This window comes from Bos mutus, chromosome 1, assembly GCF_027580195.1.
Source record: "Bos mutus isolate GX-2022 chromosome 1, NWIPB_WYAK_1.1, whole genome shotgun sequence".
Taxonomy (NCBI): Eukaryota; Metazoa; Chordata; class Mammalia; order Artiodactyla; family Bovidae; genus Bos; species Bos mutus.
The window spans coordinates 106,259,228-106,276,598 of NC_091617.1; the positions used below are offsets into that span (position 1 = coordinate 106,259,228).

The window sequence follows — 17,371 nt, forward strand, 5'->3', positions numbered from 1 at the left end:
GGATTAAATTGACATGTGTCAGATTAACAGGAGAAAAACAAACAAAAGTTATAATAACTGGTGTACATGGAAAAGGGGCTTCCCAGGTGGTGCTAGTGGTAAAGAACTCACCTGCCAGTCCAGGAGACCTAAGAGAGCCCAGTTCGATCCCTGGGTTGGGAAGATCCCCTGGAGGAGGAAATGGAATATCTCCAGAGTTCTTACCTGGAGAATCCCATGGACAGAGGAGTCTGGCGGGCTACAGTCCATGAGGTTGCAAAAGAGTCACACATGACTTGGCGACAACAGCCATATATGGGAGATACCAAGGAAAACTTGAGTAACTCTCCAAAATCGCCAAAGCTCTCACCTTGAATACCGGCCTCAGCAGGCAGACAAGGATGTTGAGGATGGGGAGACTCAGTTCTGGGAGGTCCCCAGGAAGAGCACGGTAAACCCTGGTGAGGTTGTCCTGAGATTTCTGTCCCTGCCCTTTCACTGATAAGATACAGATTTGGACACCCTTACACATGGAGATTTCCCATACAAATGTTAATGTTTCTTCCAAAAGGCTAACTCCTGCTGGGTTTTGAATGTTTTTCCTTTGCCTGCTGTTTCTTAGAGAATAACCAGCTTAAAATAATTAATATGCCAAAGAGACATATTTTAGGGTAGCAGATTCTGCTACCTCTAAAGCAGATTCCAGAGCCAGTGCAAGGGCTCTGTGGGTTCCCTGGGTTACTTCCTTCACTGGGCTGTGACTTTGGTGTTGCCCAGTGGGCGGCTCCTTCACCTCGGGCTAAGCCCCTTCCCCCATAACTGTTGGGTGTTTTGATACAGAGAGCTGACCCTCTACCCTGCAGCCTCATTATGTGGTGAAAATAAAGGTTTTCCATAAAGGTTTTCTGGTTTTTAGCAGAAGTTCTGATATCTATGCACATGCATATACATCTGGAAATAAAGATAAACAGCTGTAGAAAGGGGACTATGAAAGGGACAGTCAAGAGAAGTTTGTCACTGTTTTAAGCAGACATATTTTGTACAATAAGGATGTCTGACTCTTAATACATGTTCTCATTAGTCCAGTTCAGTCGCTCAGTCATGTCCAACTCTTTGCAACCCCACAGACTGCAACACGCCAGGCTTTCCTGTCCATCACCAACTCCTGGAGCTTGCTCAAAATCATGTCTATTGAGTCGATGATGCCATCTAACCATCTCATCCTCTTTCATCCCCTTCTGCTCCTGACTTCAGTCTTTCCCAGCATCAGGGTCTTTTCCAATGAGTCAGTTCTTCACATCAGGTGGCCAAAGTATTGGAATCAGCATCAGTCCTTCCAGTGAATATTCAGGATTGATTTCCTTTAGGATTGACTAGTTTGATCTCCTTGCAGTCCAAGGGACTCTCAAGAGTCTTCTCCAACACCACAGTTCAAAAACATCATTCTTCGACGCTAAGCTTTCTTTATGGTTCAATTCTCACATCCATACATGACTACTGGAAAAAGCATAGCTTTGACTAGATGAACCTTTGTTGGCAAAGTAATGTCTCTGCTTTTTAATATGCTGTCTAGGTTGGTCATAGATTTTCTTCCAAGGATCAAGTGTCTTTTAATTTCATGGTTGCAGTCACCATCTGCAGTGATTTTGGAGCCCAAGAAAATAAAGTGTCTCACTGTTTCCATTGTTTCCCCATCTATTTGCCATGAAGTGGCAGGCTTCAACATTACGTGAACTCTGAACTTCCAGATGTTCAAGCTGGATTTAGAAAAGACAGAGGAACCAGAGATCAAATTGCCAACATCCGTTGGATCATCAAGAAAGCAAGAGAGTTCCAGAAAAACATCTCCTTCTGCTTTACTGACAGAATAAATTCTTCAAGAGATGGGAATACCAGACCACCTTACCTGCCTCCTCAGAAATCTGTATGCAGGCCAAGAAGCAACAATTAGAACTGGACATGGAACAACAGACTCGTTGCAAATTGGGAAAGGAAAATATGTCAAGGCTGTATATTGTCACCCTGCTTATTTATCTTATATGCAGAGTACATCATGCAAAATGCCAGGCTAGATGAAGCACAAGCTGGAATCAAGATTGCTGGGAGAAATAGCAATAACCTCAGATGGACGGATTACACCACCCTTATGGCAGAAAGCAAAGAACTAAAGAGCCTCTTGATGAAAGTGAAAGAGGAGAGTGAAAAAGCTGGCTTCAAACTCAACATTCACAAAACTAAGATCATGGCATCTGGTCCCATTACATGTTCTCATAATTACTTTTAAATTAAAAGGTACAATGCCTGCATTATAAGAGTATGAGTCTGGAGAAAAACAATGCCATGGCTGGCCTGTTCTTGTATGCATTTCGTTGGGAACCATGTTTTAGTCTTTCTTAATGTCTTGAAACATTTCCTAATTTCAGGCTTACCACCACTCTCTGGCCTTCTGAGCCAGAGGTTAAGATTAAAAAATAAGAGGACTTGGGTCTGAAAATGAAAATGCATAGTTTTCATCGGACATGAAGCTTGGGAAATACCAAATACTTGGGAATGTTTATCAGAAAAAACCTCGAGTCAAGGAGGTTTTCAAAATCTGGAGGCTCCTGACTGACTTGACTGAAGAAGAGAAAGGAAGGGACTAGCAGTTCATCTGCTGCTTTGGCTCTTTTCTTCCTTAGTTTACTGTCACTGCCAGGATTGGGTTCAGCCGGTGAAGTGGTGGGGTGTGAAGGGAGACGTGGTCCCAGGGGCTTTGAAGTCCTAATGGCCTAGGGTCAAGTGCTCCTTTTCTGTTTGTTAGCTGTGTGACCTCAAGAAAGTTAATGAACCTCTCTGAGCCCCAGTCTCTGCATTTGTCAAATGGCCTTCATAGGCTTATTGGGATGATTCAATGAGAAAATCCAGAAAGATTTTAAACACCCATAAGTGCAAATAACACCATTGTTGTTTTCTTCCTGGTTTTTCATTTATTCATCAAAGATTCTGATTTGTTGGGCCCAGAAAAATTGTTTTTAGAAGGCTCTCTGAGAGTTCTAATGTCTTCAAGTCCACACCTTGTGAAATGCTGTTCCTGGGGGATAAGGAGCAGTTTGGGCATCATGGTGGAGGGCAGGGCTGTTACTTATATGCACAAACTCTGTGTGTCCATGGGGCACACATAGCTGAGCTGCACACCTGCAAGGCTCCTGGCAGTGACTCTTTTCGGGGGAGGGTGCAGAGGGTGGTGTGTATGTGTGTGTGTGTATTATGCAGGGTGTGCTTGGGACACTGAAGAACATTCTCTCTGGGGGAGCAGGAAGGGTGGGTGACAAGGGAGCAGGGTGGGGGTCCATGCGTGCGGTGCCAGGAAGCTCAGGCCAGGAAGTAGTGAGAAGCCACAGAAGGGCAAAGACATGATAAGGTCCTGCAGAGGGCAGACCAAGAGACTGAGACAGTAATTGTTAGAGAGCGAGAGAACCAGTGAGAGAGAGAGCTTGCAGGCAGGCAGAAGCGGTGTGCAGCGAGGAGGGGAGAAGTTTGAGAGATGGGTTGGAGGAAGCATAGGAGGAGTCTGATTGTGCTGCTTGCCAAGAAAGGGGGAGCAAGAGTTAGTGATGACTCGGAGGTTCCAGTTAGGTGACCTGGTGATTCTATGCAAAGACAGGTTGGGAGCAGCAGGTTTTCTTGAAGAGGAGAGGCAAGGACTAGCTTGTGCTGACTGTATATAAAGTGCTGAAGTGACCTTCGGGCCTTAAGTACCTTGAAGTCAGGGAGGAGGCCTGGGAAGGGGTCAGAGATCAAGGATCTGAAGCTTTGGCCTGAAGGCAGGCCTGAGGCAGTGTGTGGAGGGTGCACTGAGGTGGTCCTGGGACAAAGCAAATTGCCAGGAGCTGATGGAGCTGGGAGATGAAGCACCTGGAGGTTGGAGAGGCCACCGAGCAGAGAGGAGGGAAGAGACCAGGTGAGGGGCGCTGGAAGCCACCACGGAGCCTGTCACGTGCTTCATTGAAAGGGAGGTGGTCCCTAAGGATGGAGAGGGCCCCTTGGCTTTGTTTGGCAGGGGTCCTCGGTGCCTCTAGCTCGAGTGATTTCCATACGTGGGAAAAAGCAAAAGGCTGGTGGCTTTGAGTCTGGGAGAGGATGGGGAGTGGGAAACGGAGATGGGGAGTTCTCCCTTGAGACCTTCTGTGGGACTGAGCAGGGCAGAGCCGGGGTGGGGATGCAAACACCAGGTCAGGCAGTGGAAGGACCAGTTAATTGAATGCGGGAGCTGTCCAGGCCCTTCATTTCCCGGAAGTGCTCTATGGGAGGGAGGAGGCTGGAGAAGCAGGTGAGGAGACCTTGGAGTGAGTGGGCGAGCAGCCCTCTGTAGGAACCAGGAGGAGGGATTGGAGGCCAGTGTGGCGGGGCGAGGTGGATGGATGGGCTGGAGATGTGGGGTGTGGGGATTCAGCACAGTGACCCTGTGCGCGGTGCTGCTGGTACCCGAGGTGTGAGCGGACTGGCAGGGCTTCACCTGCACACTCCAAAGTCACCTCTATCCCTGTGGTTTTGAGTCCGGCTGGAGTGGGGAGTGAGGGGGCAAGAAGAGCCTTGAGGAGGGAGAGAGTCATTCCACCTGCCAACATTTCTGGAGAAACATAGTATGATCATTTTGAAGACTTTCATAATTATTTGTATAAAATTAGTATCCATTTATAAAACTGTTTTTCTTTTCTTGTTCTAGTGATGATCACCATGGCTCTTTAGAAGAAAAAGGTATGAACTCTAAGTCAACGTTGAGTAACTGAAAAACTTAAGCTGCACTGTGTGGAAATTTTCATTTTTAGAAAATGATTTCTTTATTCATTTTTTTTATGGGCTGCAATTGCCTCATTACATTCATGCAGTCACCAACTTACAGAAATGTGTTAAAATAATCAGTAGGTTAGGATGATAAGATAATGACAGTTTTTTAGAATTTTCTTTAAGATTATTTGTCAACAGATATTTAAAACAATGAAGTGTAAAGAATTCATACCTTTGTGGTTTTTATAACTTAAGAACAGAGAACAAATACTCTTACATCTCTTTCCTTTTAAACTCTGGCTCTAATGTTCTTTTTAACCTTATTTTAAATTTAGTAGAGTAAGAATAGAGAAGCATTGTCAATGGAATTCTATAATTGTTCTATGCATGAGTAGATATTTTCTTTAATACTTGAGTGTTATCATCAATTATAGATACTTAATGAAAATAGTAACACCTAATTCTGTCCCTGAAACTGGATCAAGTAAAACCTCTGCTGTTAAAAGAAGGTCATGGTCTAGGTTTAGGGGTTGCTGAGGCTTGAGTCCCTTCTCTCAGTCTCTCTCTCTGACCAGCAGAGTGCTGGCGCCTTCCTTACTTTGATATGGTCCTAATTTCATTTGTCTACTGCGTGGTCCTTCCTTGTCCTCACACTTGCTGTTGGCTAGGACAGGGATTTTCTCCTAATTTCTGCAGAGTGCCCATCACATGGTGGACAGTAAGTCAGTGAAGGGACAGTAGTCTCTGCCTGCGCCGAGGGGAAGCAGTCAACCAGTAATCGAGCCCCTTCTGTTCACCAGCCTGGCGTGGGTGAATGTTCCAGACAAATGAAATGGAAGAGTGCTAGGTCCTGTTGCATGAGCCATCTAATTGAGCGTGGCATAAATACGGATGAGGGGCATGGTAACTAAGTGGCAGTCCTTCCCTACACAGAAGTACTCTTGCTCTAGTTGATATTGTTGGTAACTTCTGCAACACTTACCCCTTCTTGTCCTTTGCTATAATATCTCCATTCCCATGCACCTACACTGGCCTCGGGTCTTATCACTTCATAGCTGAATCTCTGCAGCAGAGTTTTAGACTCTCTGGAGTCTAATGCATCCTGAACAGCAGTACCCCCCGCCCACCGCCCCCAGAGTCCACCAGCATCTTTGGGAACACCATGGCCCATTTCAGCTGGAAGCACTCATGTAATTCTCCCTGTAGGAGAAACACCCCCCAAGGCCAGCTCTTCTCAATTGCGTTTGAGGTCCTCCCTAGTCTGGTCCCAACTTACCTGGATCCTCACCTCTAACCTATCTGTGTCATTTCACTAAATCGGTGATGGTTGTTTGCATCAATTGACTGTTCAGTGGGAAAGGACTCTGAGTCTTTTCTATAGTAACACTATTGTCTGCTCTTCAATTACAAAATCTAAAACCAGGTGCTTTTTTCCCTTTCTGGTGTCAAGTTACTTAATCACCAGGGATGTTTTTGGGGAGCAGCTAAGTTGATCAAAGAGTGCCACTCCTTTGGCACAGAACTAAGAGGTTGCCAGGGACCCAACCAAAGGCCATTATAAAGTTTATTGGCTTTCTGTTTGCCTTCTCTTGGAAAAGGCTTAAGGTTGCTTGGTCTAAATCTTTTTTCCTTTGAGAATATGGCCTTGCTTACCATTGGTAACTGGATGTTAATTTGACTTGCAGTGCTGCTTTGGGTTTAAAGACGTGATTTATAGAAGAGGATACTTCTGTTATTTTTGGTTTAGCAATATTTTACAAAAATGAACACAAACTTCTACTTTATCCTTGTATTTATACTACTAAACTTGATTTCTTTCTCAAAATTTAGATTACCCCAGCCCCAACCTAGATACTTCAGGGGACTCTAAATCAGGTAAGAGATATGATTAACATTGGTAAATGCCCAAATGAAATTTTTGTAAAATAACCAATTCATCACAAGATAAATAACAATTAATTTTTCTGTTTTACTTCAAGCAATCTGCATGAAAGATAGGAACTTTCATCTTTCTACTTAAAAGAGCTGATTAAGTTTTAAACTTTCATGGTTACTTAGCCTAGAGAAATCAGTAACTTAAAATTTGGTGATGAAGCTGTACTTAATGAAACTGAGAATTTATCTGATGAGGCAACTGGACCATTTTCTAGATTGGTTTCACTAACCTAATACAGGGTCCTCTGTGAGCCAAACCAGGTGGTGGATACTTGGCTGGGGTAGTCCTGGGAGGTTTCCCTGAGAAGGTGATGGTTGACTTGAACTCTGAAGGATGCATTGCGGTAACAGGGCAAAGGTGGGGACAAAAGTTATCTGAGTTCAAAAGACTTGCAGGTGTAAATGTCCCCATGTGAGAAAGTGCACAGTGCTTGTTTGTGGAGACTGAAGAAGGTCAGATGACTGGAATCAGAGAGCGAGGGGAAGGGTGGCAGGGCCAAAGTGTGTCTGTAGAGACAGGTGGGGGCTAGATTGCATAGGACCTTTGGATTAAAAAATCTTTTCTCCACAGTGGATGTACAAATGCCCAATAAGCACATGAAAGATGCTCAATATTATTTCAGCGAAACACAATTCAAACCCACAGAAAGATGCCATTTCACAGCCACTAGGGCGGCTACAATGAAAAAGATAATAGCAAGAATTGTCAAGGATGTGGAGAAATTTGAACCCTCATACACAAGCTCAGCATTCAGAAAACTAAGATCATGGCATCTGGTCCCATCACTTCATGGGAAATAGATGGGAAAACAGTGGAAACAGTGTCAGACTTTATTTTTTGGGGCTCCAAAATCACTGCAGATGGTGATTGCAGCCATGAAATTAAAGATGCTTACTCCTTGGAAGGAAAGTTAGGACTAACCTGCTGCTGCTGCTGCTGCTGCTAAGTCGCTTCAGTCGTGTCCGACTCTGTGTGACCCCACAGACGGCACCCCCATCCCTGGGATTCTCCAGGCAAGAACACTGGAGTGGGTTGCCATTTGCTTCTCCAGTGCAGGAAAGTAAAAAGTGAAAGTGAAGTCGCTCAGTTGTGTCCGACTTTCCAGACCCCATGGACTGCAGCCTACCAGGCTTCTCTGTCCATGGGAGTTTCCAGGCAAGAGTAACCTGCTGCTGCTGCTGCTAAGTCGCTTCAGTCGTGTCCGACTCTGTGCGACCCCATAGACAGCAGCCCACCAGGCTCCCCTGTCCCTGGGATTCTCCAGGCAAGAACACTGGAGTGGGTTGTCATTTCCTTCTCCAATGCATGAAAGTGAAAAGGGAAAGTCGCTCAGTTGTGTCCAACTCTTAGCGTTGTGATGGATGTACAGTTGTTGTTGCTTAGTTGCTCAGTCGTGTCCAACTCTTTTCGAACCCGTGAACTGTAGCCCGCCAGGCTCCTCTGTCCATGGGGATTCTCCAGGCAAGAGTACTAGAGTGGGTTGCCATGCCCTGCTCCAGGGATCTTCCCAACCTAGGGATCGAACCCAGTTCTCCCTCACTACAGACGGATTCTTTACCATCAGAGCCACCAGGGAAATGTAAATATATGAAAAGCCATTGAGTTGTACACTTTGAATTGTGTAGTGTGCAGACTTCAATGCGGGAGACCCAGGTTCGATCCCTGGGCTGGGAAGATCCTCTGGAGAAGGAAATGGCAATCCACTCCAGTACTCTTGTCTGGAAAATCCCATGGACAGAGGAGCATGGTAGGCTACAGTCCATGGGGTCGCAAAGAGTTGGACACGACTGAGCGACTTCACTCACTCACTCACTCAAGGTTGTTATAGAAAAATAAAAAAAGTTATATCAGAAGAAAAAAATCCAAAGCTTGTCATCCAGAAAAAAATCCATGTTTTCTTGAAAAAACTTAAGCTCAATTATTTCTGTGATTGAGAAATCACAGAAGTCACAGGGCCGTTCGTCCCGAACCATTTTCTGGGACTGTGGTCTTTGCGTGCTTGATTTACTCCTGTGATTAGGTTTATGTGCAACAGAATATATTTAGGACGGACAAGTAGCAAAAGTTGTCCCTCTAATTTGTTTCCTTGCCCTTGTCATTTCTGAAAACAGGGCCACCTGGCAATCTTGTTGCCAGATGGGAGTTTTTATCTTTATATCTGGAAGATTAAGTGTATTTCCCCCTTTTTCATCAAGGTAATTTTGTACTGGTTTGATGATTACGTCAGTTATCTTTATGAGGTTTCCGTGTTCCTAGTGACTAAAGAAGATTGGTCCCTAAAGTTGTGCTAAATACCCTTTCAAATAAAAAAGTAGGAGAATGATGGTTTCGTAATATGCAACCAAAATGAAGACTGGAAGGAGACTGTGCAAGGACCGCTGTCTAAGGAAGGAGGAGAAAGCCTGCTGCTGGCAGCAGTGTCTGAAATTGAGAGTTACAAATGTTTGAATGCGGAGTGTAGTAGATAATTCAGATTCTCGAGTGAGGGGAGAGACACTTCAGGTCAGAGTGGGGTGAAGCCTTCTCAGCTGGACGAAGGGAGGCTGGTCAGGAAGTGTAGGTGGGAATCCCCTGGCGGTCCTGTGGTTAGGACTCCACACTTTCACTGCTGAGGACCGGGCTGCTAGCCCTGGGAGGGCATGGGACTTGGGATTTCAGTTTGCCTGCTGCCACATTGCCTCTGTTCCCTTTCCCACCTTTCTGTCCTTCCTTTCAATTTTTTTTAAGGTTTATTTTTAAAAGTTTAGCCTATTTTTAGTGGAATGAAATGGGTCACAGGGGTGTAGGTTTTGTCTGGATCTAGGCTGGCATTCAGGACAGCTGGGTGTAGTCAAGGTGGAACCAATCAGGATGAGAAAATGAGAGAAAAGAAACTCAGAGTTGGGGGCTGTTTGCATGCTAGCTTCCCAAAACAGGGATCCAGCTGCCAGAGCTCTAACCTACACAAACGTGGGGAGGGTTTAGTGCTGGTGGTAGCAGGCTTGGGCTGGCCTGTCACTAGAGTTTAGGAGTGTGACCTGTTAGTAAAAATCGCTACCGCTTAAAAATCGTGACTACTGTGTATGAGGCCCCGGGCTGGTCACTCTTCACAGACATCTTATTTAGTTCTCAGATATGTGCCATGAGACAGGAAAATGGTCCTGGGGGCTTGAGGGGGCTTGCAGGGCAGGGAAGCAGAAATAGAATAAGGAGTCTTAGGCCCCAAATCAGAGGGAAGGTGAATTGAAGGGATGGCCCCAGACTCCACTTCCCAGGGACCTGGAGCAGAAGGTGGGCCTCACCTGGGGCTGGTCCAGGCAGAATTACATCCCTGCAGAGGTTCTAGGGGCTTCCTAGGTGGCGCTAGTGGTAAAGAACCTGCCTGTCAATGCAGGAGATATAAGAGACGCAGGTTCGATCCCCGGGTCAGGAAGATCACCTAGAGGAGGGCACAACAACCCACTCCAGTGTTCTTGCCTGGAGAATTCCATGGACTGAGGAGCCTGTCGGCTACAGTCCATGGGGTCTCAGAGAGTTGTACACGACTTAGCACGCACACGCGCACACACATACATGCAGAAGTCCTAGATTGCAAGGGAATTGGCAGATAAAGACATGGTGGGGGCTGCTCGGTTCTTTAAAGCTGGGCAAAGCATCTCATGGAGCATCTCTAGGGATGGGTGCTAGGGGGATCAGGTGGTGAGACATGGCCTCAGTCCTCCAAGGCTCAGGCACCAACAGCTCAGCAAGCAGCCACTGCTTGACAGAGGGATATACGGATGGATCGGAGAGAGGCACGGCTCATCTGACTTGGTGGAGCAGAGTGAGTTGGTCAGCAGAAGTGACTGGGCTGGCTTCTCATGGATACCTTGGGGTCTGGAGGTGGGGTCTGGGGAAGGGCTATCCAGGCAATGGGATGGTGTGTCTGAGACTTGGAGGAAGGAGTCATAATCACGCTGGGGTACAGCTTGGGGAACAAGGAAGTGATTATGGTGGGTTGGTTTTAGTCCATGGTTCTCAGCCCTGGCTGTACATTCCAGTTATCTGGGGCCCTTTACCAAAAATGCTAGCCCCGATTAGTTAATTAGTACCCCCTAAGGAAGCCGATGGCACCCCACTCCAGTACTCTTGCCTGGAAAATCCCATGGACGGAGGAGCCTGGTAGGCTGCAGTCCATAGGGTCGCTAAGGGTCAGACACGACTGAGTGACTTCACTTTCACTTTTCACTTTTATGCATTGGAGAAGGAAATGGCAACGCACTCCAGTGTTCTTGCCTGGAGAATCCCAGGGACGGGGGAACCTGGTGGGCTGCCATCTCTGGGGTCGCACAGAGTTGGACACGACTGAAGTGATTTAGCAGCAGCAGCAGCAGCAAGGAAGCCAGAATCCCAGGCATGGCTGTGTGTGTGTGGAAAGCTCTCTAGGTGGCATCAGTGTGCAGCCAAGGTTGAGAACCACTGCTCTGTGCTTCAAGCCCTGGAGGACCAAGGCCGTGTCTTATCACTTTTGATTTCCCAGCCCTGTTTCAGTGCCTCGCCTTCCACTCAGGAATCATCTCATGAGGAACCTGCCTCCTCCTCCCCTTCTTCCCACTCATCCTGTCCATCACCAGGTCCTGGGTGTTAAACTGCTGAAGCAATAAGAAGCATGTTTGCAAGTGAAACACCATGGTTAAGAATGCAAGTTCAAGCTAGATTACCCAAGTTGATATCTTAGCTTCAGACTCCCTGGGTGGAGAGTAGGGGTAGTGGGGTTGGTGGTGGTGGTGGTCTTACATAAGGAAATTAACTGACCTCAGCCTACCTCATTGGGCAGTTGTGAGGGCTAATGTGTTAACGTATATAAAGCTCTTACATAAATATATGTAAATACAGATATGCAAAATGAGTACATAAATGTAATTAATGAATACACGTGAATTAGTAAGTATATATACTGTATAGTGCCTGGCACATAGTGAACACCCCAGAAAAGCTGCTCTTAGGGGCTATATTATTGTTCTCATCTTTATTCTCAAATCTTTTCTTTCCTCCGTATAGCTATTGCCTGTCCTTGGTTTTGGTTGTTAGCGTGTGTATATCGAGGGAAGATCTGAGAATCATATTAATAGCTTCCCACATACTTACTCAGGGGATCCCAAGCAGGGTGAAGCAGGAGGAGCAGTTGAAGGGGGTGGATGAGGGAGAGAGAGGTGCCTTAGTGCTTGTCTGCTCTGTCAGGAACAGGTCAGGGCACCCTTGGAGGTGGGGGTTGGAATCCGCTTTGGGAGTAGATGATAGGTCCTTGCGGGGCTCTCAAGGTAGAAAGAAGGCTGGGTGTGTGTGGGAAGTGGAGCCTGGGTATTAGTAGTTGGGTGGGCTTCCCTGGTGGCTCTGATGGTAAGGAATCCGCCTGCAGTGCAGGAGACTGGGGTTTAATCACTGGGTGGGAAGATCCCGTCGAGGAGGGCATGGCAACTCACTCCAGCGTTCTTGCCTGGAGAATCCCCATGGACAGAGGAGCCTGGCGGGCTACAGTCCATGGGGTGGCAAACAGTCGGACACACAGTAGGGCAGATGAAGACACACAGAGGTAGGTGGAGAACCAGGATAGATGGGAGAGCTGTGTGGACAGGAAGGGCTGCTAGATGCCTTTACCGCTGGGAACTATGGATCTGTCCCATGGGTCTGGGGTTAGTGGGCCTTTGGGGACGTCGGGGAAAGAATTCCAAGCTAACTGTGGGAACAGAAGCCTGATTGCAGTGGACAGACGGGCTGAGTTGGGGGTGAGGAAAGGGAGGGAACATTCTTGGGGTCACTCCAGAAGTAGACTCTTTGTCCTGTGCTTCAGGGAAATGGCATTTTGCATTACAGAATTCTGCACTGTTGTATCATTGAACTTGTGCATGGAACCTTCTAGATGCACAGTGCAGAGGCAAGACGGGAGCAGTAGAGGCAGGTCAGGCTGGATGAGACTTGGATGACACCAAATAAAGTGGTTATTGCAGCCAAAGTATGATTTGGGCTCATATTTAAGTAATTAAAGTATATTTCATCCAGCTCCAAAGAAGGATAAGCCTTCTTTTTCGTAAACCAGACTAGTTTGGGACTCAGTGAGAATGGAGTAAAAGGAGGAAATTAGTTGAGTTTGGGTCTGTTTTATTATATGTACAATTTTAAAAAATAGTTCCTACTTTTTTATTCATTGTGTGCTTCTGTGTATCCTTTTTTTTTTTTTAAGGTGAGGACAGCAGCTTTGAGAGCGGTTCTGAAGCTGAATCTGGTGAGTTATCTGTGTATGTTTCTCTTTAATAACAGAATTCTAGTTAAACATGGACACCTTTATTTGTATTTTACTGTAAAGCCCATGTCACTGATATTGCTCGAGGACATAGTAATTACAAGTGTCCTTTTGGTGAAGTACCGAAGAGTACTTATATGGTAAATAATTTCTAGTTGGCAAGTAAAGTGGCAAAACAGGATGCGCTGAGGAAGACAGACAGGAAATGGTCGCTATTAGTGAGGCGAACACTTCACCTAGTCTTCCGTTAGCCTGGGTGCTTTTTTCTTAGTTGTCATATGAATTTCATATGACATGATTTCAACCTTTTTTTTTTTTTTCGTAGATAATGAAGAGGCAAAACCAGAAAAAACAAGTGAGTATATCCTTCCTTCTTCTGACTTTCTTTTTTGTTACTGAAAGGAAGAAAGAAGGATAGGCTTTGAGATTTTTAAGTTGCAAGTGGCTTGTTTATGATCTTTTTCTGTGTCAGATTGGGTTCAACACTGGGAAATGAATAAGCATTTTGAAAATTTGAGCTCAGTACACTTGGAATACAAGGGGTGTGTTCCTGGTCTTCGTGTGCGGCTTTGCTCTGCGGTTCCCAAAGGAGAAGAGATTGAGGGACTGACCAAAATCTACAGCCACAGCCTCTGCTTCCTCCCGTGGTGGGCACTGCTCACAGTTAATCACAGACTAGAGTGTTCACTGCTGAAAATGTGGTACCATATGTGGTTTAAAGTTTCTGGCTTGCTGTTCTGGCTGTTTATGAACAACTTGAGTCATGAAACCACTGTAAAGGCATAGATTCTAAATATAAAATTTGCTTTTGGGCCAAAGTTTTGTGAAGAACTTAAGTTGCATGACTAAGCTTTTATTTTAACTGATTTTATTATGCTTTAGGATTTTTTTCCCTCCCAGTTCTTAGACTATTATCTGCTTATGAACACAAATACTATAACAAGGCAGTCAGGGGGTGTCTTTATAATATTTTAAAATAACTGAAGTCTTTTCACTCAGAAATCTTGTATTTAATCTAATTCTCTCTGCAGTTTCCCAGTGGGGAATCCATGAAGGTAACTGTAAGCTCCTTGCAGTCATGTTGTGTATAGATAAGAACCTGTAGTTATTTCTGTATCACACTTGTGGAGTAGATGTCACCATCTGATACCCATAAGGAATAATGTATACCAGCCTTCCTACTTCCAATCCTCCTTATACATAATAAGGATTATTTCATCCAATTAAATGCAATCAGAATTCCAGCCTCCATAGATTGGACTAGAATAGAAATGAAGTCAGAGGCTGTGTCTTGGGATCAGTTCTTTGTTGTCCCTGGTTAATAACTGAGTAAATGGCCATGGAGACACTGGATCCAGAGGCAGGGCCCCCAGGGTCCTGGCAGCCAGGTTTGGCCCAGGGCCTCATCAGGGTGGCAACCAGGTGGAAGGCATTAGGAGTCCATGAGGCTCAAGCTAGGCTCAGATTTGGATGGGAGGCTGGAGTCAGTGCTGTCAGACAGGGCACATGTAGGTCAGGAGCCGCTGGACCTGGCCCTTGGCCATATGAGACACCTGGATGTCCAGGGCTGTCCACAGGGCCCTGCCTTTCCCCAAGGTTATTCTCTTTGTTAAAAGACCTTTTATCCTCCACCTTGGGGAAGAGGTCAAAAAGATACCCCCCATTCACCTCCATTCTGAGGTCAGATGGGAGGACCAAATAGGCTACCCTGGGTTGCTTGCTTCTCTGTGGGTGGGCCAACTGGCTGTGCAGGCCCACCCATCATCCTTCGGATTGGATAGACCTTCTATTCTGAGCCCTGAAGTCACCTGAATCACATGGATTAAAGAGAAGCCGAGAATTATGTATTGGAGAGAAGTGCATCAGTTTCTCTGCTTTGGCTGGGAAGACCTGCTGGAAGACTGTGCTGGGCAGTTAGGCTTCTCTAACAACTTTCGTTTTCTCAGCTCCCCAGGCAAATAGCAAGACACAAAAACATGGTATGTGGATGAAATGCAGTGTAGATGATCAGATCAGATCAGATCAGTCGCTTAGTCGTGTCCGACTCTTTGTGACCCCATGAATCGCAGCACGCCAGGCCTCCCTGTCCATCACCAACTCCCAGAGTTCACTCAGACTCACGTCCATCGAGTCAGTGATGCCATCCAGCCATCTCATCCTCTGTCGTCCCCTTCTCCTCCTGCTCCCAATCCCTCCCAGCATCACAGTCTTTTCCGGTGAGTCAACTCTTCACATGACGTGGCCAAAGTACTGGAGTTTCAGCTTTAGCAGCATTCCTTCCGAAGAACACCCAGGGCTGATCTCCTTCAGAATGGACTGGTTGGATCTCCTTGCAGTCCAAGGGACTCTCAAGAGTCTTCTCCAATACCACAGTTCAAAAGCATCAATTCTTCAGCGCTCAGGCTTCTTCACAGTCCAACTCTCACATCCATACATGACCACAGGAAAAACCATAACCTGGACTAGACGAACCTTTGTTGGCAAAGTAATGTCTCTGCTTTTGAATAAAATATTTAGAATTTTATGATGCTTTTTAGGATAGCGGCTGTGGAATAAGGTTGAAAGATTTTCTGGTGCAGGACTTGGATCGGTGTTTCAGAACCTTCAGATCTATGGTATTCTGAGTCCAGAATTCTGAATACGTTTAGTTTCTATTTTCTATTTCATTTTAATGCTGTTTTTAAAATCTGGTTCTGTCTTTCAACCCCTGGTCCCCATGTGATGTCCTGAGAGCAGGCAGCTTGTGTAGCAAGGACTGGAGCCAGGGTCCTGGGTGGGCAGAGAGGGGGTCCACTGCTTCTGGGCATTGGTGGTGGCCTGGACCTTCCACGTGTGCTCAAGATGCCTGTCTCACTAATGGGACTCATCCTCCCAAAGGTTGTTCAGATCTTTCAAATATAAAACCAAGTATTCAACACATTAGGTCATCTCCCAAGTGAAGGGTTATTGTCTGCTTCAGAATTATTAATGTTTTTGAGTTTCACACATCACCATAGCAAAATAATAGCACTCACTGACTGCTTGCTGAGTGCCAGGTGCAATCCCTACCTATAATTTAATTTTCTGTCTTTCTGGGGAGTGGTATTACGTTAACTCTCATTTAACAGATGAGGAAAGTAATAAAGATTTCATACGTAACTAAGCCTAAACTTATGCAACCAGTATCTGGTGTAGATAATAGGAAGATTCACCACTGTTCCCTTTCATAATGTATTTTTGTATTCTGTGATTCTAGTCATTCAGAAAATGAACACTTACCAGGCCCTGGGATTACAGTCCTTGTGAAACTTACATTCTAGTGGGGAGAGAGACAGGAAGCAGAAACACTGAGCTTATCATGTGCGAGGTGGTGAGCAGTGCCCTGATGAAAATGAAAGGGGGAAGAGATGTGTCAGGGAGAGGGGTGGTACGTCATGAAAGCCTCTCTGATAAGGTGATATTTGAGCAGAGACGGCAGGGATGTGACTGGGTGAGCAGTGTGAATATTCAGCCTGGGAGACGGTGAGTGCAAAGGGCCTGAGGCAGGAGCATGCTTTGGTGTGGAGAGTGGTTCAGAGTGACTTGAGGGCAGTAAATGCAGGGAGGCTGACCAGAGACGAGTAGTGGGGAGCCAATGGAAAGAGTCTACATGCTAAATCAGACACTCTTACAAGACAGTTCCAGCTTAAACATGCCTAAAATCAGACATCAGTTCCTCTCTTACTGCTCTGCTCATCTCTAACTATACTAAGCTGAAGGGCTGATGCCAGTCAGGCTTTGTCTTGGGGATATCAACTCCAGCTTAGTTCCCGACTTCGGACCACTCTGAGGGACTCTTCACTGGGGCCTGCGGCTGTCCAGCCTGAGACACTGGTCTAGCCGAGGAGTGACTGGTGGAGTTTGTCCATGACCACCTGTGCCCTGAGCTCTCTTTGTCTTCACAGATGGGAAACTAGGAGAGTCTTCCACCGAGGAAGCGTCTGCTCAGGGTAAGAGTGAGGCAGTGCCCTTGCCCTCTTATCTTCTCTAATGTATCCTGTTCACCCTGTGCCTGTGTGAGATGAGAGAGCTATTGTTTCAGTGTCAAAAGATCAGCTAAAGACTTAATGTGCCAAAGTAGGGTGCATGGAAACTTTCACATTCAAGCTTATTTTCCTGCTTTATACCAGGGGTCCCCAACCCCTGGGCCACTGTCTGGTACCATTAGGAGCCGGGCCACACAGCAGGAGGTGAGCGGTGAGCTAGCGAGCAAAGCCTCATCTGTATTTACAGCCACTTCCCATTGCTTGCGTTACCGCCTGAGTGCCACCTCCTGTCAGAGCAGCGGTGGGACAAGATTCTCATGGGAATACAGACCCTACTGTGAACTGCCCATGGAACTAGGTTGCCCACTCCTTGTGAGACTTTAATGCCTAATGATCCGATTCTGCCATGTGATGTGTTGTATAAGT

The 17,371-nt window shown here is 46.1% G+C and overlaps 1 protein-coding gene across 1 annotated transcript in view; it reads left to right on the top strand.

Annotated features, from left to right (window-relative positions):
• Nucleotides 1–17,371, top strand: part of LOC106701267 (NACHT, LRR and PYD domains-containing protein 1a) — a 41,149-nt gene that overhangs the window by 7,491 nt on the left and 16,287 nt on the right. Inside the window, exons 3-7 of the mRNA XM_070361093.1 lie at nucleotides 4,685–4,716; nucleotides 6,577–6,621; nucleotides 12,882–12,923; nucleotides 13,267–13,296; nucleotides 16,865–16,909. Coding sequence (XP_070217194.1) covers nucleotides 4,685–4,716; nucleotides 6,577–6,621; nucleotides 12,882–12,923; nucleotides 13,267–13,296; nucleotides 16,865–16,909 — 194 coding nt within the window. The remainder of the gene's footprint in view (nucleotides 1–4,684; nucleotides 4,717–6,576; nucleotides 6,622–12,881; nucleotides 12,924–13,266; nucleotides 13,297–16,864; nucleotides 16,910–17,371) is intronic.